This window comes from Blennius ocellaris (assembly GCF_963422515.1).
Source record: "Blennius ocellaris genome assembly, chromosome: 4".
Classification (NCBI taxonomy): Eukaryota; Metazoa; Chordata; class Actinopteri; order Blenniiformes; family Blenniidae; genus Blennius; species Blennius ocellaris.
This window is the reverse complement of record NC_137653.1, coordinates 2,359,301-2,383,045: the sequence shown is the minus strand read 5'-3', so window position 1 is coordinate 2,383,045 and position 23,745 is coordinate 2,359,301. Positions and strand designations below refer to the sequence as shown.

The 23,745-nt window shown below is 41.3% G+C and overlaps 1 protein-coding gene across 1 annotated transcript; it reads left to right on the top strand.

Annotated features, from left to right (window-relative positions):
- Positions 1–582: 582 nt before the first annotated feature.
- Positions 583–23,283, top strand: slc6a11b (solute carrier family 6 member 11b; the record flags this gene model as incomplete). The annotated part of the gene is made up of 14 exons (XM_080494388.1): positions 583–793; positions 1,673–1,807; positions 1,999–2,139; positions 2,243–2,324; positions 5,484–5,616; positions 8,465–8,599; positions 14,559–14,662; positions 14,860–14,984; positions 16,036–16,148; positions 16,489–16,626; positions 19,111–19,213; positions 19,817–19,917; positions 21,099–21,269; positions 23,140–23,283. 14 exons carry the CDS (start codon positions 583–585, stop codon positions 23,281–23,283), a joined length of 1,836 nt encoding a protein of 611 aa, XP_080350514.1.
- Positions 23,284–23,745: the final 462 nt, after the last annotated feature.

The window sequence follows — 23,745 nt, the reverse complement described above, 5'->3', positions numbered from 1 at the left end:
TCCTCTTGTCACCCCCTTGATCGGGCTTAACCACCCTGCGCGCTTGTAAAGGTAATTGTTATTGCGCGCAGCGTCTCGGGAGCCAAAAGGAGGTTCGCCACTTGTTTCATCGGACACTGGTGAGTACAGAAACTTCCATCTGCATTGTAGACAGTGTTAATCTATTTTCATACCTGTGTTTGCGCAACTTAAGTAGTTTCTGATTGTCTTACGGTGACGCTACAGTTGGATTGCATATCAAAATGCGGTCCATTAAGTTTGGTTTCTATTTTGATAAAAGAAAATCTTACTGGAATGTGATCTTCTTAAGCATTAAACGGACTCATAGCTAAGTAATTGGCATGAGAAAAAATAATTAGACAGCTTTCACTTGACTTTTAGTGTGAGCTGTTTGATGGGCGTGGTTTTGCATTAATTGGCCAGGCATTCAGATGTCTCCTATAGAAAGAAAGAAAGAAAAAGCATGAAGAAAAGTGAACTGATTGAAGTTTATGAAGTCAACCTTTTCTCTGTTTTTTTTTTTTTTTTTTGTTAATTCTTTTGTTCCCCTGTCTTCCCCTCTCAGCGGGCTGCTGGAGCGCCATGACAGCTGAGAAGAGTGGCCCCGTTACAAACGGTAAACCGGAGGATGGCAAGGACCCGGAGGGGTCCAAGTCCAGCCTTGAAAACGGGGTGTACAATGAGAGGGGGCACTGGAACAACAAGATCGAGTTCGTCCTGTCTGTGGCCGGAGAGATCATCGGGCTGGGAAACGTCTGGAGGTTTCCTTACCTCTGCTACAAGAATGGAGGAGGCAAGAAAGTTTTCTTTTTTTTGTGTCAGGGAAGTCGGTGACGATCCGGAAGGTTGCCTGTTGATGAACAGGTGGATACAAACCCAGTTCCCCTGCAGGGACAGAAGCACCTTGGTTACTTGGTTAGAATTGCAGGTGAAAATGGACTTTCAATGTTCACGATGAGGCACATTTATCCATCCACGCACATTGATTTGAACAGGTGCCGTGCCAGGTGCTCGCACAACAACCGACGCAACTTCAGGCTACCTCAATAGCATTTTAGCAGGGTGAAATCGGGGATTCAACCACTAATCGATTTATATTTCTATAGCGCCAAATAGAACGCGGTTATTTCAAGGCACTTTCACAGAGAAAAACCCAACAATTCCATACGAGCAAGAAGAGGAGTCGGTGGAAAGGGGAAAGCGAGGGGAACCAGGCTCAGAGGTGGAGGCTCCTCTCCTGCTGCTCCGCTCGGGGTGAGGCGAGAGATGGAGAGAGAAAGGGGGATAAGGCAGAGAGCAACAGGCAAACAGACATAAATCCTCTGTTCTCACCACCATCGTGTTCACCAGCAAAAAGTCCGTCCATTTATTTTTCCCGTGTTAAAGGCGATGATTCACTATTTCAAAATGACACAGCGAGTCTCAAAAGGCTGTCCTTTAGTTTTCCATCCATTATGCATATTGAAGTCAGCCACAGAGGCAGGTTAGTTCGTTACTCGCAGCATGGATCCATCTTCCCGTCTGAAAAGGTCATCCTGCAGTGTGAGCGTCACGGCCCCTTAATCAATGCTCCCTTTACTTTACTGATGGACGTGAGTGTGTGAGCCCACGTTAACTTCAGAGCTACTGTCAGGCCTGTACACCGTTTTGCTTTCAAATTCTCTCCTTGCAGGTGCGTTCTTCGTTCCGTACGTCATCTTCTTCGTGTGCTGCGGCATCCCGGTGTTCTTCCTGGAGACGGCCATGGGTCAGTTCACCAGCGAGGGAGGCATCACCTGCTGGAGGAAGATCTGCCCGCTGTTTGAGGGTGAGAAGACGTTCGCGCTTGTCTTTTTTTTTTTTTGAGATGTTGCTCAGGACTTTTAATAATTCAAGTGGAAATCGTCAACTTCAGAGAGAGGGAGCGTTTGGACCGATGGGTCTTACAATAGCATTAATAACCGTTTCCTTTTTTTTACAGTTTTGTTTTGTTTATCAATATACCCTCTGTCTTTTCAGGCATTGGCTACGCGACACAGGTGATCGAAGCTCACCTGAACGTGTACTATGTCGTCATCCTCGCCTGGGCCATTTTCTACCTCTTCAACTGCTTCACGACTGAGCTGCCGTGGGCCGGCTGCGGACACTACTGGAATACAGGTAGGAGGAGGGGGAGGACAAAAATGGATAGGGGAAGACACATATTCCGTCGTATCTCGAAGGAACCGACTGGCAAAATAACCTTGTCGTTGTGTCTTCGCAGAATATTGTGTCGACTATTATGGAGAAAATGCCACCAACATCACAAACCCCAATGCATCCTCACCCGTCATTGAGTTCTGGGAGTGAGTATCCGTTTTGCTTCTCTCCGTGTCACATCCTCCATGTGTTCAGTCTTGGACTGTGAGCTGTGAAGTCGATGAGGGTGCCATCGTGGGATTAAAATCTCAGTAGTTGCGGTGGCAGCAGCCTTCCACACGTCACCTCTTCATCGAGGGTCCCAATCTGCCATATTGTGTGAAGCTGAGCTATTGGCGGCCACAGACTGCCCCCCCCCCCCCCCGACCCCCGCTAACCTGAACTCCCTAATAATTAGTCAACCCTTTTCATATTTGCGTGTCAGCAGGCCCCGGTCGGCCGGCTGCCTCCCAGCGAGAGCCATGTGTGTGGCAGCGGATCAGGGCTCGTCAGTGCGTAATGCTGACCACACTTCTGTCCCGCTGCCAGGAGCTGTGTTTACACTGCTGGGCTCAATCTCACTCGCGAACAACATATGAATCTTTGGAGGGGGGAAAAAAAAAAGCCCAAAATGACACGCTTTAATGCCAGGAGCTGAATATTAAACTGTTGGATGTTTTTCGTTCTTTTTTTTTTGCTTCATTTGGACTGATGTAACATCGAAAGATCGGAAACCGCAAAGAAAAAGCCGACCCCGGGGAAAGACATAGAGCCAACCACCATGTTGTTGGCAAAAATAGAAACTAAGCACACTCCAGTCAGTCCGAGCCAAGGCAGACAGGATGGTACTGTATGTACAGGATAAACAAACATCTGAGCTCAAGAAAAGGGCATTTTATGATCATATTCTTTCTTCATACTACAAATAATACAAGGAAGTTTTTCATATTCAACTTGTGTTTTTAGAAATATTACATCTAGTGGTTTATTCTCCTTATTTTCTGATCTGGAATAAGATGTTAAGAACATCATTAATTAATACTTTTATAAATGATAAACTAATAAATGAAAACAGACACTTAGGTCCAAATAGTTTTTGTCTCCCAGAGAATAAGGATATGAATAATGATTTTTTTTTTTTTTTTAATCATTGATTACTTCGGGCATATAAAAAAAAACCCAAATAACATTTAAATGAATAGTAAATTAGACAAATGTAGCAGAAACAACATAATCCATCTTCGATATGTGCTCGTTCACATGATTGAAAGGGAGTTGGAAGAAGATAAACTTATTTAATTCTACCTCTTTAATAGTAATAATAAAACATTATTTTTACATTAAAATGAGAAAAGAGGGTTAAAAACAATTATTTTTAATATATATAAATGTTATATACAATTTAACATTCAGGAGTTTGCAACATTAATAGGCTTGTTAAAAAAGGTTTTCAGGGATTTTAAAGTGTCCAGGTATTGAATATATCAGATGTCAGGTTGGAGGGAGTTTCACGAAGACCAAATGGAGAGGCAGTGAGGCCAACGGTCATTAATCAACCCTGTATATGCTTAATTGAAACCAAGTAATATGCACACAAGTTACATTTACACCAACTATGAACCCATTATTAACATTTTCATCTTCAATTTAAAACTCCTACAAGTATATTTATGCACATTAGTGTTCACATCTTGGTCTTGCAACTGACCAGGAAGGGACACGTGTGGGTGGGGGAGGGGGGGGGGGGGGGTTGTTGGACCTGGCCTGTGGCTGACCACCAAGAACATGTCAGTATGATCAATGGCTGGTCAGGAGCCCCGGGGGTGAACCCGGTGTCAAAGATTTGGCAGCGCCGTGTGGCTCAGTGGGTCCGACTCCCGTTTCTCATCCTCCCTCAATGGCGTTTCCTGGCCGTGCCTTACACAACAGGAAGTGCACTGTTTCATTCACCAATCGCGTCAAGCCGTGATGTCATCATCGCCAATAATGACGGTCACCTTTATTGCCACAGTGCGTTTCTCCGGAGAGCGACCCAAAACTAAAAAAACTAAGTGATTATACTGAATATGCCACATTTGTCAGCAAGGTTAATCATTTGCAAAGACTCCAATCGTTCAGTCAGCAGCTGGATCACATGCAGTGTTGGTAACTATGTGATGAAGAGTTCTTCTCATCTGTTCTTGTGTGTCTGCGTCGATTTCATCCCCACCAACACATCCAACTGATCTCAGATATACAAATACCCCACAGTCTACGTACTGCTTATATCAGAGGGCAGGTTTTAATGGTCATAATGGGAACTCTGACGAGCAGAGGAGAGAAAACAATCATTTAGATGGAAGGTGACAGCAAATACTCAGGCTGTATATTCATTACCTGCGTCACACTGTTCTAGTTTTAACATGTGACGATGAAGAAGCTGTGGATCATCACTTCCAGGTTTTAACTTTTTTATTTAAACTAATTGTCATAAGTTGATAACAAATGAATAAATCACTTTTTTAAATAAATTAACGTTTTTGCGGGACACTCGTAATATGTGGTAATTAGGATGAGACAATAGCTTTTTGAAAGCTTTTTGAAGTTATCCAGGGAGAACTTTTGATTTACAGATTTGGTTTTAATGATAATTTGTTTATTATCGTGCCGTTCTGGTCCGTTTTATGCTTTCCAACCGATTTTTATTATAAATAAGTTGTTTTTATAAGACAAATGTTTAAAAAAAAAAAAAAAAGCCATCAAAGTAATCTTTAACAAAACCAGAGTAGTGAAGTTTTTTATTTGCACATATTTTAAAGAGTGACCTTGTAAAGGGTTAAAATAGTAGATAGTACTTCTTTTATGACTCCTGGTGGTCAGTAGCTTCAGTGGATAGACGACCAGGTCTTCACAGCTCTATGTCCTACCTTTTCCCACTGTTTTTCAAACTTTGTATGACTTTAAAAAAAATGAGTGACATTTGTAGACATATTGATGAAGTTTAAAAAAAAATCTATGCTTTCTAAGCTTTTAGCCATTAGTGAACCTGAAACTGAGCTTTTCATTCAAAGAGAATGCATTCAGCGACATTCCTCGGGAATATGGTGAAACCAGCGGCGGATACGACGTTGCTATTTATACTCCAGAACCTCTTATTCTCACACCACGTTTTAACTTATTTAGTACCTTTTGCACTCGATCACTTAAGTTGAAAGCCACCGCTCAATGTCTGATTCCAACGACTCGTGCCTTTATCTCCGGTGCCGCTTTACCTCGCGTGTGATTATAAGATTACAAACCCAACTGTGTAATTGTGTGTGTGTGTGTGTTCTGTGGGCCAAAATCAGACGGAGAGTGCTGAAGATATCAGATGGTATTGAGCACATGGGGGGGATGCGCTGGGAGCTGGCCATGTGTCTGGCCCTGGCCTGGTTCATCTGCTACTTCTGCATCTGGAAGGGACCCAAGTCAACTGGCAAGGTGAGGCTGCGCGGTGCACGTTTACACTGTTAAAAACTGCGGCTTTTGAATTGCGAGAGGTTCGTGTAATTAAGGTAGTGCTTGTGTTTGCATGCCAAGGATTCAGATTCATTTCAAAAACAGCCACAAGGTAAAGCGCTCTCCACCCTTGTCCTCAAAGCAACTCTCTTGTAGAAAGACCTACAATCTCAAGAGAAAAGCTGTGGGCGGCGCCTACTTCTACCTTTCCCTCCAGTTACTCTCTCCATTTAAATTGTTTGGGATCTCTTCGAGCAGCCTTGAGGACAGTTCGGACTCCACACCTTGCATTTTGGGGGCTCCGCCAGCCCCTAAAAAAAAACACAACAAAAAAACAACCTCCTCACAGATTCAATGAGCCAGAATGAGTGGAGAGATAGAGATGGAGTGAGGAAACAAAGAGAGTAAAGAAGAAAAGAGGAGAGGTGTGTGGGGAAAAATTAATGGGCTCACATTCTACATGACGAGGGGGGGGGGGGGGGGGGGGACCCAACCAGGCAGCAATGCCTATATCTCCATGAAGTGTCTTTTGTTTGGCTGTGAAGTAAGAGGGGAGAATGCTTCTTCATGGCTGAGCTTTAGCAGCCGGTCCAAGATTGATTCCTGTATTCACTGGAGGAAAGGAGAGCGTTCATGAGGAGCATGCAGAGTACATCCTCGGCCTCCGCCTCTCCTGCTTCTCTCTCTCACTCTCTCTCTCTCTCTCTCTCTCTCTCTATGAGAAATTAACCACAGCTTCCTCGTCGCGAGCGAGAGAGAGAGAGAGAGGGAGTGAGAGAGGCGCTTTCTTCTCCACAGACCCGAGAGCCCATTCAGTTCCGACGCTGCGAAGCTGTTTGCTTTTGTCGACGGCATTTGTCCCACATTTAAAGCCCTCCTGTTAAGATTTACGGCGAGGCAGGGGCAAGCTTGACCAGGAGATTTGCGATGTTTACCCGTGGGTGAGCGGGAACGGGCCTGCGGAGCGTCACAAAGTTCACGGCGAGATCGAATATTGTCCTTTTCGATCTCCACAGAGATGGGAAGAAAGAGAGCGGGGAGGTTTAGGATTTGTAATCGTTTTTATTTGACAAATTAAAGAAGGGATGTGCCGGGCAGGCGACTGGTTTTTTTTTTTTTTCCCATGTAAGCCATGTTAGGATTAACAGACTCGGTCAGCGTCACAGATACTTTAAACTACATTTTGTCTATTTATAAAGCCGGAATTCATGTTTTTAAGGTTTAAAATATCTGGTTGGCAAATCAGTCAGTGTCACACGTTCTTACCTCACCTGAACTCGGATGGAGTTTGATTAAGACTTCACCGCACTTCCCAAAAGTGCATGAGTACACACACGCACGCACGCACACACACACACACACACACAGGAAGCATCCATTCATTTCATTGACGAAGGTGCAGCCTGCAGCAGTAAAGTAATGTGAGCGGGTTGTAGTGTAATTGGTTCGTACATGTGTGTACTTGTGTCTGTAGTACGTGCGCTCCCATTTCTATGTCGTGAATGAAGTTGTGTGTTTACGTGTGTGTGTACTCATGCACTCTTGTGCGTGCGTCAAAGAGAAGCACATTTTCCCACACTGCCAGCATCACTCCTCTTGGGCTTCTCCTGTTTAAGAGACGGGGCCAGAGGAGCCTTCTTTTCTTTTCTCTCTCTCTCTCTCTCCCTCTCTCTCTCTCTCTCTCTCTCTCTCTCTCTCTCCTGGCCCGGCTCTGTTCTGTCCTGCTCTGTCCTCAATTGGACTTTGACTGCGTGCCAGAAAGGCAGGGGGATGTACGTTGCCCGCCTCTGCCTTCCAAGAGGCCTGGAGTCTTTGTTCAGCGGGTTTCTAAGAGTCTTGAGATGTCGAACGCAATTCTGCAAAACCTGAATAGTTCAATAAAAGAACCGTGTTTGCTGGACGGTGGGCAGGAGAGAGATACTGTAATAGAAGGATCTACTGAATGTATGGCTCCCTGTAACTTATATCATTACAAAATGTAGTACAGCCACTCCTAAAGAAACAAAAAGACATGCTCTGCTTGAGCTTCGATGAGTCTTCAATGCTCCTCAGTGTCAAAAGTCTTATGCATGTGAATTACTTCCAGTAAGAAAAAGCTTTGTCGCCAATATTGGCAATCAACCATGCGAGTAAAATAATACCAAGTTTGGCCAGTAGGTGCCACTGATGCTCCAAAGATAAAAACAATTCATCAAAAAATGTAAAGTATTCCCAACAAAGAAAGAGAAGAAAAACAAAGACATGAAGTGACCACATATTGAAAGGTAGATTTGGAAGTGACAGCAGTACTTGTTTGCTTGGAATATGGTGCGACTTTTCATGTTATATAACAGATGTTATACAGCACAAGAGAGGTGATGGAGATGATTCGTATATCGGTTTCAAAAAGACATTTATGGAAGCAAATTTTTTGAACAACAAAAACAGTTTTGTCAAATGTAAATAGCAATATCATATCATTAAAGATTAATGTATAAATCCCCATAATCATCCTAAAGTTGAATTCAATTTTATAACAAATAACTGTTTAGCTCCTCTATTTAATCTTCCAAACAGTTTTGGAATTTCTAATCTTAATTAGGATGAATCATTGTGATACAAACTGAAATCATGTTATGCACTTTTGTTTGTAAAAATGCAAAAACAAATAGCATTTATTCACTAAAAACTATAAGAGCCTCTTATAATTTACTCTATAAACTATAGATTAACACAGGCAACCACGTAGTGACATTATTATGCAGTCCTGCACGGCTTCGGGTCATGGATCAAATTATTATTTGATAATCCATGTGTATATATTAACACGTGTGCATTGCTGTTTCTGCAGGTTGTGTATGTGACAGCGACCTTTCCGTATGTCATGTTGTTGGTCCTGCTGGTCAGAGGAGTGACGCTGCCCGGGGCGTTCGACGGCATCAAGTTCTACCTCTACCCAGACATTTCTCGTCTCTCCGACCCTCAGGTAGGCCTGGACCCAGACTGTCTATGACCTCATGCTTGTTCACCAGGAAGAAATCCCATTTAAATAGACTTGTATCATATTTTCTGCATTTGGCTCAATGTTTAATGGGGATTAGTGTGATGGGATTTGTGTTTCGTGTGGTTTTTTTTTTTTTTTTTTTTTTTTAGTGTGTATTGATTAAAGCTATACGCAGGTTAAGTCTGACAGCTAAAGACCGTAGACTCATCACACCCACCTGTTTAAAGCTGGGCGGTGTCCAGATGGACAGGTGGTAAATAAGTTCTTCTTTTAAGGTTGAGAAAATATAAAAGTTCTTGTCTTCATCAATGACATGTAGATTTTTGTGAATGAGAAATGACAGATCAGTGAAAGCTGAGAGAGGTGCTGTAGTAATGTACACACACACACACACACACACACACACACACACACACACACACACCGAGACTCCTTGACCTCGTCTGGAAAAGGCAGACAGCTCAGGTTGCTAGGCAACAGCAGCCCCTGAAAGTGTCAGCAGATAGGATGACATGACAACATGAATGGAGACTGATGTGAGTGAGTGAGTGAGTGAGTCGAGTGAGTGAGTGAGTGAGTGAGTGAGTGAGTGAGTGAGTGAGTGAGTGAGTGAGTGAGTGAGTGAGCGAGTGAGTGGTAACTCGATATTTACATAGTGTACTAAAAGTATTGCTGATTCAGAGTGTGCGTCTGCATGTGGCTTTTGTTTTCTTTTTATGCTACATGGCAAATTCACTTAATGTGTCTGCTTTTGTCTTAAAATTCCATCTTTTTTTTTAAAACTGCTCTTTATCTGCTCGAAAATAGAAAAACCTTCCGAGCAAAGAAATTCTCCTTTCAGAATATTAATACATTCCGTCTAATTGTTGCATCTCTTTCTCGCACATTTGTCAACAAATCACAACCATTTTCTGAACAGGCTTTAATTTAATATCTTATTCTTTTCCAGACTGTATTTGTTTGACACTTTTTATGGCAACAGGACTGAGATTCAACAAACGTGATTGAAAGCTTGTGGCCGAACTAAATAGAAATGCAGTGCAGACCGGCTGTTCCTCACAACTTATAGATATTACAATACAATATTATAATTTGACTGTACCAATGCCGAATTTGCTCGGTCGGACTTCTCCACCTCCGTTAGACTCACCCTGTAAAACAGTATTTTGAATGGACAGACTTTCTGCGTCGTTGAGGCTCGACAGGTGTTTTACAGTAACGGTGACAAGAGGCGACCGCGGCTCCTCCGGAAAAGAGAGGAACGGGTGATGCAGATAAACGGCGACAGAGTGGGAAACGGGGGGCCTGACAAAGACACAAACAGTGGCATGGGGGCTCTGTGGAGGAGAGCGATAAAGAAGCGCCGCTGCTTGGCAGAGGGACATTACTTCTGACACCGATGTTAAATTGGCTTCCCCCGGGGACAATCGCCGCTCTGTTCGCTTCTGCCGGGCTGCGCCGAGCGTGCGTGGCAGGGTGTTGGCCTCTCTTTTTACGCCGCTGAACTTTATCATGCCTTCACTATTCTTTTCTTTCCCTCTTCCTTTCTCCTACGGGCCGTCCCCCCCCCCCTCCCCCCCCCTCCTCTTTACACTTCTCACACAGTTTTCTCTTTGCAGCAGTACAGACGTTCAAGTCCATCAGGCAATTATTACTTATTCTGATGATGTCATATTATTATGCAGGGGGCCATTTCTGGTAGTAGCACCTAACAGAGCAGGAACAATAAATGCAATGAGGCAGTGTGTGAGAAGAGACAATCCCACTTTGAAATATGTTCACTTGGTGATGCTGGTGGCGTAGATGGTGGTGTGAATGTATTATAAAGAAACTGTGTAGAAAACTTATTGACAAGCTGCTCAGAGAGTAATCGTCCAGGCACGTGACCTCAGTTTCCACAAACAAATAGAGGTTGTTTCTAAGTCGCTGTGCTCAGCAACAGGTTAGTCGGATTAGATCTTTGCTTGTGTTGCATTTAATCTTCAATGCATGTTGCATTGGGAGAAAAAAAAATCTGCTAAATGATTCTAGAAAAATTCTGGACAGCAACAATTGTAAACTTATGGTGGAAGTTGTGAAAAGGCTGAATTGGTTTCGTTCAGTTATAGTGTGCACCCGATGCCAGCCAAATCACATTTATTCTATTATTATTAAGTCAATTCTGACTCCCGATTGTCACAATGGGAGCTTTTTAGTGGATGAAAGTTTTGTTTGGATGTCCGGCTCGGTGATTCCAGTTGATTTTCTACGACTGCATGTCACATTCACATCGATGCGCAATTTAGAAACAGCTGAGAAATGCAATCAAAGAACATTTGAATGCCTCACAAAAAAAGGTCTACTCTCTTATACTTGAACCACAGATCTTCCCAAATTCTTCCTTATGTCCTGCCTTCCTTATAATTACAATAATAGCCATATAAAACAGCGTTGTGGAGGACTTTTCTCCTGCATGGCTTCGTCACACCTGGATTTGGGATTCAGCCTTACAGTGCTTACCCCCTGGTTTATTCTGACCAGCCTCGGGTGACTTATGACCAGTCGTGATGTCTTCTGTCGTGGCAGATGAACAGTCTTTATTTCATGCATTGAAAGGGTGAGAGCGATTAGTGAGTGGATGTTGTATGGTTTCGTGACTAAAGATTAGCTGAGCTAATGTTCTGGCAATGTCAGAAATATAACGGCCACTCTCTCACCATATTGTACATGACTTCTTTTACTCACTGTGGGCGACATACAACTGATTCCCAAGGAGGTCAAATACTGGACCTCATCCATCCATCCATCACACCTCTTAACCAGCTGAAATAATAAAAATCAACCAGAAGACTTAGAAGACGCCCAATATGAACCAAAGCCATGTGGGATGTGCAACATTTCTGATATACTTAAAATATTTAAGTCCACAAATAGGAGCAGTGGGGAGAGGGCTGAGGACATGTCTCTCACTTCATTAACGGCAAGCTCTTTGCTAAAAGCTGGGCTGGTTCGTCCTACCACATCAAATGCATTAAACGTTAATGCAAAGTATTGTAAGTGTTGGACAATTACTCTGGTAGCATGAAGTACTTCTGGTATTCTGGATGATCTGGATAGTGTAGGTTATTTTACTGTCCCGTTAGAATTCACCGTCACTGCACCTGGTTAGTAAATCAACGTGTCAACGTGTGCATGCAATATCACATCTGTCCCATTTCTAGATGCATGAAGATTCCGTAGATCAAGCCCTACAAGATTAACTCTTCACGTGGAGTTATTTAATAAGAACGTGTGGTTGATAGCAGTCATATGCATGCTTGTGATTGTAGATTAGGCAAAAATACATCAACTTGTTTATGGCTTAAAAGCAAAAACCGGAATTAATTGACTCATATCATCTTAGTGTCTTAATGCTGCGAGTTATAACTTCAAATACAATACTTACGGATCGTTTGCATTTAAAAAAAAGTTGGGGGTGTCGGGAACGTGAGGAGCAGTGAGAGTTGTACATTTACATTACAAGAACACTATCTTACGGCCAATGTCATCCAGCTTTCACACAGTAGAAAAGTTTCCTGGAGCCACAGTCCCAACATAACCAAACACAAGCCGGCCAAATTAGGCACAACATCAACAAGTGATTCTCTCCGAGCCTGGGCCTTTAAGGTTTCCCTGCGCTGTGCGGCCATCAGCCGAGAGGGAACTAAAGGGAACATTAATGAACATTAGGAGAGAAAGGCCCGTTCTTCCCCAGGAACAGTCCTGCGTTTGTGAGGTCACAGAAGTTACCGTGGTTACTCCCAGGAGGGAGCGAAGACCTTGCGTTTGTTAATTGTCTTTCGGTGGGGAAATGAGATTAGTGGCTGAATGGTGATGTGAGAGAGTTTTCAAAGAGCCATGCTGCATTAAGTTTGAATCCGCGAGCACCCCATGCTATCCTGTGGGCCCTGGAGTCCTGTGTTGCACTACAAACCGCTTTCATAATGCACATTTTAAAGCTTCCTTGGTGGAGAATGCAACATGTGTAAATCCCCATGTTGTCCATCAACCTAATAGTGATGCGATAAAACTATTTAGTGGGACAAAAAGAGCTGTGCTTTAAATATATTTCTCAATATAACCAGTGAAAGAATTTGCGTAATACTGCACCCAAATTCAGTGTGTAATATAAAAACAGAATAGTGGGTGAAAATGTGACATCAATTTTGGAAGAAATATTCAACAATGGAACAAAATAACCATCCATTTTTTTACTTGAATACACGCAAACCAACAACACTTTGCATATAACTGACAAATCAGATTTAAAAGAGTCTCACAAAGTCTAAATAATCCCCAAATATTAAAGAAAACTGTGTAGGTAACTACTTTATTCAGATGTGTTCAACATACTAATGCTAACTTTTTTTTTTTTTCCACATTTTTGCTACAGTAGTTTTTTACATGTATGATAAAAGTGCCAAAAGAAAAGTCAAAGTCTAAAGTTATCATGTCGGGACAAAACTGTCTTTTTATCCAAAAACTATAAATATTGTATCAATTTAATCTAAAATCTGTGTTTGATTATTCCTGAATTGAATATCTGTTTGACATCCGGCGTCTATGAACATGTATGACTGCGGATTTCCGCAAAGATTTTGCGTTTTCCCTCTTGATTAAGCCTGTGCAGTATTGTAGTACATGTTTGCACCACAAGGTGGTGTCCTGATTCAGCTGAAAGCAGAGTTAATACAACACTGTCTAATGACCCATTTACACGATGTTTCATGTGGAAACGTATCGTTTTTGCGGTTAACATTAGCAATGGTGAGTACACAGACATTCATATAGACAGACGGCGAAGTTAGATTGCTATTAACGACTATTATTGTCAATCTACTCGTGCACGTACAGAAGAACAATTTACTCCGAGCCGGGGTGTGCATGCGCCGTAGCAGCATTTCAGAAAAGTTGTGTTTTCTTCCATTTCCATAGAGACGGAGTCGAAGCATGTCCAATAAGTCGCATCCCCCCACCCCCGTTTCCACGGATTAAGAAGCTTTTTCGAAAAGTTTCACCTTGAGATCCAGCTTAAAAAAGTTTTCTGTGGACTCAAGCAACAGTTTTCCCTTTTCACTTGAACATTTTTTCATGTAAACAATTCCAAAGACCCTTGGCTACATTAGCGTGACCAAAACTCACAGCCAAAAATAAAAAAACGACAAAACTCTGAACGCCAGGGAAGACTTCCGCCAAACTAAATCAACACTGCCACCTAATGTGCAATGGGGGAAATGACTTAACGACCCTGATTCAAGGTGGATCCGTCCACCACAATCTGGCCATTCACCTCTCCATTGGCTTTGACACTCTGCTGTCTGTTATAAAGATTAAAAAAAAACACACACCATATTGTTTATTTAAACCTTTTATTACAATATTGTGCTCCACTTTAAATCCCACAAAGCATTTCCAGAGGGGGGTTAAGCGAAGCATAATGTGAATATTTAGCCAGTGGAAGACTTTGCAGCTACTTTTAGGATTTTAATCCATGATTCATGCTGCTTCCCTGTGTGGCTCTCAGAGAGGAGAAAGGGCAGCGGAGCTGAGCCATCATTTCATTATGAACTCACATGGGAGGATGAAAAAAAATGGATGAATGGTTAAAAAAAAAAAAAAAAAAGGAGAGGAGTTTCACTGGAAAAGATAAAGACATTTCAATTTGTTAAATAAAAAATATACCACAAAACAGCTCGTTAATCCCACAGCACTCCTGTCTGTGTGCTTTTAAAAGGTGTCTTCGTGTTTCATCACGACTCTTTTAACGTTCGTAAACTTTCTGTTTTATAATTTCCGAGGGCTTTTTTTTTGCTGTAACATTTCTATTCTATTCTATTCTATTATAAATTCTTGTTTTGATTTAAGAGTGAATTTGTCCGTTTCTCTGTATGTACATTAATTTTTGACCCCGTGTTCATACTAGGTGTGGGTGGATGCAGGAACACAGATTTTCTTCTCTTATGCCATCTGCTTGGGCTGTCTCACCGCGCTCGGAAGCTACAATGCTTACGACAACAATTGCTACAGGTAAAAATGCACGTGCAAAAAAAAAAAAAATCATTAAAATCCATTTTAACATCTTAAAATATACATATTAACATGCGTCGTAAAAGATCCGTGGTAATCCCTGCAGGTAAAATGTGTTGGAATTAATGGATTTGTACGTAAAGTGTCATTTTTGATTCCCTTAGTAATATGTGCTCTCGTCTCCTGTCTTGTTTTAGGGACTGCCTCATGCTGTGTTGTTTGAACAGCGGCACCAGTTTCGTGGCTGGTTTCGCCATCTTCTCCGTGTTGGGCTTCATGGCCTATGAGCAAAACGTTCCCATCGAGGCTGTGGCGGAATCTGGTGAGAAGCTAGTGGACGAATATCTTCTGTTGAAAAATCCAAATAGCAGATAGCAGCGGCGACTCTTTAAGTCTTCATGCACTCGTCCATCTCATCGTCCCAAAATGGATAAACATGCATAGTGGTATAACTCCACACTCTTAGAGCGCTGCGTTATGATTTATTCAACTCCGCATGAATGATTCAGTGAACTCGACAGGGTGAGAGATTTGAAATGTTTATCTTGGAGCAGAGAGAAGACACAGCTGAATTCTTTCAGGAATGCGTTTCTAAGGGACCGTCACCACGTGGGAGGAGTAAATAACGCGATGCCTGCTTCTTTCAAATTAGTCAAACCGACAGTAGATTGAGAAACAATCAATCACACTCTTCACTTTTTACACATTTCTTTAGTGTCACACACATTTCGGTTCCGGGATCCACATACAGAACAATTTTAACTTGAGTCGGCCTAACGAGTAAAGTAGTGCCATAATAATTTTCAAACTAAAATGTTGAAATTTTTCTTTTGGTGGCGCAGAGTAGACATGATGAAAATATTGATATTTTCACAAAACCTAAACAATATACTTCTGAAAATTACTACAATCTCAACATGAAGTCGATTTTAATGAAACCTTCTGGTGCAAAAGACAGTGAAATGTCTAAAAATCTATATTCTTGCTGTTCCATTATGGCTCTGAGGCTAATTCTAGTGTGTGTGTTTTCATGGCAGCCTAACCGAGAACTCAGCTCAGGATCTTTCAAATTGTTTTCACCCCTCAATGACAAAACGAGGAGAGGAAAGGGTGAGATGGAGAGCGATGATCCGAAATGTAGGTTGATGAAATGAAGCCACATGGGTTTTGGTATTTGGTGTTAGATGTGCATTTGGAGCATGTAAAAATGAGTCATTTTATCTTGTAGGTTAGTTTCTCTTGTTGAATTGTTGCGTAACATCACTACACGGTTATATCATTAGTACATTGTTTAATGCACTTCCAGATTTTTTGGCCAATTATGAGTAAAACGTTAACAGCAAGCCTTTATTTGTACTGTTCCCATCACGCAGGCCCTGGTCTTGCGTTCATTGCGTACCCCAAGGCCGTCACTATGATGCCTCTGTCTCCACTCTGGGCTTGTCTCTTCTTCATGATGCTCATCTTCCTCGGCCTGGACAGTCAGGTGAGATTCCACTTACAGTGACAGAAGCACAGGTATTTTAGTTGTTTTTTTTTCACATTCAAGATGGAGTGCAGTTTTGAGATTGTGCAGCAGATTACATGACAAACGCAGTTGTGTGCAAAAACAAAGAGGGGGGATTGAAAAGTGGATTTAAACAAGATGATCTGATACAACAATATGTTTTTTTCCAAATCTGTGCATGTCAGTAAAATGCCCGGGCTTCTCTGTCCTCCATGTTGCCTGTATGACTCCAGGTGGGCCGAGCAGAGAAGAAGGTGGATGGATAAATGCTTCCTGTACAAGAAAATGACTTTTTTTTTTTTTTTTTATCTTTTACTAGTTTGTGTGTGTGGAGAGTTTGGTGACGGCTGTGGTGGACATGTACCCAGAGACCTTCAGGAGGGGCTACCGCAGAGAGTATCTGATCCTGGGCATGTCTATAGTCTCCTTCTTCATAGGACTCATCATGTGTATGGAAGTAAGTGTCAGATAATCAGCTCTACGTGATGTGCCGAGAGTTTTTTCTACTATTTAAATACATAATCTGTTAAGTTGGAATAGTTATGCCTGTATTTGTCTTAAGTGGCCTTACATCGTGGCTCACCTTTATTCCAGAGAAAATAGAAAACTTTCGAGAGAAATCAATTATTCACTATGACACATTTCAAATTGCATCTTCATCATCATTGCTGCGTCCTCATCATCACTGTAACCGTCATTCTACTGTCTTCATCGTCACCGCTGGCGTCACCGTCAGTCTGCAGTAAAATCCCGATACGTTTTATCTGATGGATGAATGGATGGATGATTACATGCCTTTATTTTCATCATGTGAGGCGGCATTAAATGTCGTCATGGAAATTAATCAGCTTCCACTAACCCAAAACACTAAGTTAAAAATATACATGAGCTCAAAATTCTTCATTCATCAACTTAAAAAATACATTCAGCTAAACAGTGGAGGAGGAATCAAGTGAAATATTGTACAGTAGTGTGATTTAAGTCTCAAATATTAAAATTTCTGGTGTGGATCTTTTTTTTTCAAGGTATCTGAAAATCTCATTTCATGATTCTTTGGATATTTTGTACACAGTTTTGTAAATGCGTCATACAGTAGCTGCTGATCCATAATCGGCCCTTAATAGGCAGAGAAGGATTTAATTTGATTCTGATGTACAGTGGAATACATTTGGCTGTTCGGTGGCTTTGCCTCGGTTTCTCATCGTCTTCTCATCTCTCACCGCTCCGCCCACTCTTCATCTCCAATCAAATGTCTCCTGAGAGAGCGTGGTACCAACACTCCTCTGAAGATAGTTTATTGAAACCCTCAGCTGTTTGCAGAGCTGTGATGTAACCAAGCGCACTCTCAGATCCATGTGAGGTTTTTATTCATGCCGACCCTTTTACTGGAGGCAGAAAGGACAGATGAGGCATCCTGAGTGGAGGTAAACCAGGTGGAGGGGCGATAATGTGCAAGATTACAACTGATACTAAAAGATAATAAATCAATCCTCTGTAGGACTCTGCAGGAGAATGTTCGTATTTCAGAGTTTGTTTTCTTAAGGACCTGTAATCAGATACAGTAATGGTGTTTTCACCCTTGTATATAAGCACATTAAGGATCATCATCCAAATTTAACGCATCTTTCTCAGACAATAAACCTTTAAAAAATCAAACACAAAGCCAGCTGCAAGTCATGCATTAGGCACAATGAAGTGTTGTCATATTGTGAAATTAGTCTGCATTACCACTTGCATCAGAAAATAGCACCGAGATAACGTGAGATACTTGTTCTACAATAAATGAGAGCATGTTTAGTCATTAATAAAGCAATTAAGTGTTCAATAGATACAGATCCTTGACAAGAAATAGATGCAAATTCTCTATTAATTTGTGCTTTCAATAGTCAGAATGATGCTGAATGTGGGCTTTTTACAGCTTGACTCACAAGCATGTCATTTATCTCTTTAAAATGTTTTCTCAGTGATGCAATTGGATCAATAAACAATAAAAGAAATACATTTCAGTAATGGGAGATTGAGAAATCACTTGTGGATACATTTTTTGCGACTTTTAAGTGGCAGTTTTGCCTCAATATAAGCTGAAATATCCATTCTCACTTAAAAATCCAGTTTTTACAGTGCGAATACCACTTAACCATTTAACGTGAAGCTGAAACACCATAAATACACTTTTTGTTCATGAGTTTTTAAGAAAAAAGGCTAGATTCACGATGTAGTCAGGTAGCTTTATGTGTGTGAAAAATAAGATGTGTGAAAAATGAATTATTCTTGGGTCTTTGAGATCTACGAAGAAAGCAGGTTTTTCTGGTTCAACTGTTTAAAAGTAATTTGCATATTTACTAAACAGTTCAAATTTAAACTGACAGGCGCAAAAACATTTAACACACTGAATTAAAATACAAACATAAAATTGAATTTTTTTTAAATGATAAAATATTAGATATTATATTAGAAATAAAAATTGAACAGCAAAAACCACAGCAGATTGTCTCGGTGTGCCACTAAAAACATCCTTTAGTTTTCTGAGACATTGTACAGGTGTGTCAACATACTGTGCTGTACAACATGGTAGAAATGTCACTTTATTCCACGATGAAATTCAAACAGTCAAACATCCATATCTTTTAGATTCATTACACGAAACCTGAAATAGTTGACATTTTCAGTGATTTCTTCCTTTTATGGTGATAAAACAGGTGTAAACTCTAATATCTCAACGCGTTTGAATGTTTAATTTGAAATTTTCAGTTGACATGCTATGAGTTTTGATGTTCCACTATATTTTTAGATGCACCTGTACCGTACATATTAAAGCTTTCATTACCACTGAACGGTTGCGGTGTATAATCAAGCCTTATTAAGTACACTCTTGTTCGCTCTGTGTTTGAAGTTGAAGTGGAACAGAAACACTGACTCCAGTCTGCTTTGGTCCCGTCAGGGTGGGATGTACGTCTTCCAGCTGTTCGACGCGTACGCTGCCAGCGGGATGTGTTTGCTGTTTGTGGCCATATTTGAGTCCATATGCATCGGCTGGGTGTATGGTAAGACTCTACACTGGTTTCCACTTCAACTGCATTAAAGCCTTGTCGACAGTTTCCGAATGATGTGACTTTATTCATCATAGCAGTGCACCTTGTCTTCCTGGAGTTTGTGGAATGACATTTCTTCTCTGCCCTCTGCTGGAGAACGGCCTCAAACACATGCAGCAGTCTCTTAGTACCCTATAAGACTTAAAGTACAGTTATTGCAGTCTTATTGAACACAACTGTCACACAAAAGTCGTCTTCTTTACAAAACAGCTGCTTTTTTTTTGTTTGTTTTTTGGAAAATGAGCTCTTTTGATGTGGAACCTGTCATTAAATACCATTTACATCCAATAGATATATAAAATATACATACAAATTCCAAAATATACCCACATTGACTGCGAATTGGACGACTACAGAAAGACTTCATCCACCGTGCTGCAAACTATCAGAACACATTTCTGTCCACATCAGTCAACAGATCCACTTCTACAAACTGTCGGCGGGCATCAATCACATCATTATTTTGTCCATGTGAGCAAAAGCTCAAGGGTGACTCGTGTGTGTGTGTGTGTGTGTGTGTGTGTGTGTGTGTGTGTGTGTGTGTGTGTGTTTCAGGTAGCGACAGATTCTATATGAATATTGAGGACATGATTGGCTACAAGCCCGTCTTCTTCATCAAGTGGTGCTGGATGATCCTGACCCCGGGCATCTGCGCTGTGAGTCTCAGTTCCACACGAATCCAAAAGCAGCAGAACCTTCGACCTGAGGACACCGTGTGCACCAGAGTCCGAATGTCATGTCAGACAAACGTCTGCATTTATGTCCGAGTGCAATTCCAATTTGGCGAATTAGAGTGTCGAAAGAAATGATCGCAAGATTTCAATAAAACAAGCTTGAAACGCTCATAATGGTATCTGACAAGGTTAAATAAGCTATAACAAGGTTCATTAAGGATTATAGGTGGTGGACGTGTCGTAAGCTTGTCATGTTGTCATTATGAACAGACTCACAGCCTCAAATGCATGTTTTAGAACAGTTATCAAACATGTCAGAAATATCAAAACTGGCCTGCAAGAAGCTCCAATATAGCCTGACAAACACCAAACTGTAAACATGCCGAAGAAAATATACAGAAATGTACAACAATAATGTAATGATAGATTAATAAGACTTTGTTTCTGTGATGTTTTGCAGTTTTATTATCAACAATAGGTATAATGGGTGCATAGTGGTCATATTCAATCATGGAAAAGGCACAATAGAGAATTCTCTCTTCATTATGGTTGCACTTAGTTTTTCACTATTTCATTACATCATAATCAGGTGTTGTGTTTTGGGGCATTATGACATTATTGGTTGCTACAAGGGGCTAATGATGTATTTCTTTGAAAACTCAGCATGTTCAGAGTTTGTCAACATATGTCGATAAATATTGATATTTTCAGAAGGTACACAGTGTGACGCTCGACTAAAATTACTGACAGCAAAGGAATACAGTTCATAGCCTCTCATAGTTTTATTAAATCACAATAAAGATTCACGAGCTGTAAAGCATTATGAAGGATAAACTTTAAACACATTCTATCCACCATTTTATAGAACATAAGCTTATGAATGGATTGTAATTCCCAATGAATGCATTATTTAAAGGACCTTCATGTGTTACCATGATTTGTAATGTGTAGCTGCACTGTGTTACTGGTTTTTCTTTCCCCATCCTGCAGTTTAGGTTTTCAGTGTTAGCTGATAAAAGCAGAAACATTCAATTGAGTCTTGAACTGACGGGATATTATTAGCGTGGCAACGAGAGAAAATGAAATGAGCTGCAGTCTTCTTTAATGATCGGCTTCTCAAGCTGAACCGCGTTCTCAAATTAACTCTGTTGTTTCTCCTGCAGGGCATTTTCTTGTTCTTCTTGATTAAATACAAACCGCTGAAGTACAACAACGCGTACACCTACCCGGACTGGGGCTACGGCATCGGCTGGTTCATGGCCATGTCCTCCATGGTCTGCATCCCTCTGGGGATGATCTGGAAGATTTGGCAGACCCCCGGGACCTTTTCTGAGGTAACGCCACTCCACAAACATCGGCATAAAACAGCAGGATGTTAGGTCGCAAATCTCAGCAAACTGCATTTGTTTTAGTTTGTAGCGAGTTTCTACTCTTGCTTAGTCCATTTGTTTAAATTGCATTTAATACGACTTTTCCTTCTATAAAATGCTTCTTTTCTATGCCGTCATGTGACCAACTTGTTTACAATCCATTCAACTGGTTGAATCAATGTTTTTTTTTTATGTTAGCCTCACTCACATCCCCGATTTTTTATTGTTATCTTCTTTTTTATTTTTTGTTTTTGTTTAAAACAAATATTGGAATTGAATATTCAATGGAAATTTGTTTTTGATACATTTATAAGGTCAAGCATGTCGTCTATTGTCGATTGTGACTTGACTATTGGGTAATCGGGATTATAAATCGTTTCATATTGTCTCGATCTGCATTTTAACAAATCAATGGGGAATACATTTTAAACCATAAGGACCATCGCTCCATCCAACTCTGGTAGCTCCCTGAATATTAGGCATCTAAACTAAAAACATCCGTTTACGTCATTCTGATGAAAGAATTGCCTTGCAGATATTGGACAGTAAGACTTTCATTGATAAGAATTAGCCTTATGTGGGGATGTTTGATAGTAGCTTCAGTAGGCTGCAATATTTCCTTTCCTATTGGATTTTCTTACTTGGATTGTGACACAGTCGGATGATCTCTCGTCATTGCCTGAGGACGGATCATATAAACATATTGCCGTTTTTTTTGTGTTTTTTTTTACATGAGCGGAGCAGTCGTCTCCTCTGGCAGACCTCAAACACGATGAAAAGTAGACAAACTGAATAAAATCAACATGACACATGAGCCGTTGTCCCAGTAAAAGAAACATCATTTCTGTGTAAATACACATCATTTTCAAACTGCTGCAGCGTAAACACTACACTTCGCAGAAACAACAAGAAGGCCGTTGCTCGGCTAGTCCCCCGCCGGAGGGCTTTATATTTTCTCACAAAGCCAGCTCTAAGGCAGCACACTTGGTACACTAGAGGGTGTTCCATGGGTCCTAGTAGATAATTATGTAGAATCTGAAAGGTCTTCTTCATAAGCTATGTCAAAATACGTCTCCAGAACCCAAAAGGTGTTTTTATGCACTTAGTGACCCTGTGACCTGATATGCAAATTAGGTCATGGTCACCATGGTGCCCCTTCTCCCCAGGTGGAGTGTCCATGTGTGAAGTTTGGTGACTGTGGGCCCAGGAACTGCTGAGAAATGAGGAGAAATGTTTATATGAAAATACATGTATTGTGCAACCATGACGAGCAAACTTCAGACCCTACCAATCTTCAAGGTCAAGGTCAAGGTCAGGTCACTTGGTATGCTGGAGGGTGTCCCCAGAGTACTAGTAGGTGTGTATACAATTTCAGAGCCCTAGCTCAAAAACCTAGGCCTCCAGAGCCCAAAATGTGTTTTTAAGCACTTTGTGACCCTGTGACCTACTTAATATGCAAATTAGGTCAAGGTCACCATAGTATCCCTTCCCCCTCTGAGATGTATCCACATGTGAAGTTTGGTCACTGTGGGCCCAGGGGTTGCCGAGATATAGGTAGAAACGTTTGAACGGACGGACGTACGGATGTACGGAGACTGTTTCAAGATCCCCTACGGAGCCTATCGGCTACGGCGGGGGATAATAAAAATGCTGCGTTTTAACTGGAAACGTTTTCGTGTAAACAGGGCCTCGGCGATATCGAAATAACTGGTTTCTTGTGCAGTGTTGTAAGTGGTTAGCACGTTTGCCTCATTGCAAGAAGGTACCGGGTTTCGCTTTGGTCCAGGTTCTCTTCTATTGCATGTTTTCTCACCTTTCGCTCTCCTCTCTGCAGAGAATGAAAAAGCTGACGACTCCCAGCCCCGACCTGAAGATGAGAGGGAAACACGCCGCCCTCAGTCCATACGCTGCCAATGACGCCAAACTCAAGGCGGATGGGAAAATATCCACCATCTCAGAGAAGGAGACGCACTTCTAACCCGAGCGCCCGATGGACCCGCCAAGACGCCCGCCGTCCGACGAGAGAAGACCGCCACCACGAAAACACCGTCAGCCGCCACGCGAAACAGAAAAACAAATGACTCGGAGTGTTATTTTTGTTTTGTACAAAAAAAAAAAAAAAAAATTGTACGTGGAATTGTTATCACATTTAGTCTGCTTTGTTTTGCACAAACTTGAAATAACACGTTTGTTTCGATTAACATTGTGACTAAATCTCTAAATTTCTCTCTTTTTTTTTTTTAATAATCATTAATGTTTAAAAAGGGAAAAAAAAGAAAAAAAAGGAAAACACCTGTTTGATGACACAGTATGTATGGTTGAAATCTGCCCGGGTACCTTGTCAAGTACTGGTCACACTTGTGTCTTTGGCTTTAAAACGAGACCGGTGTGTCGTGTTGTACTTCCACTGTACATTTATTGGCAAAAGTGTTGTGCCTCT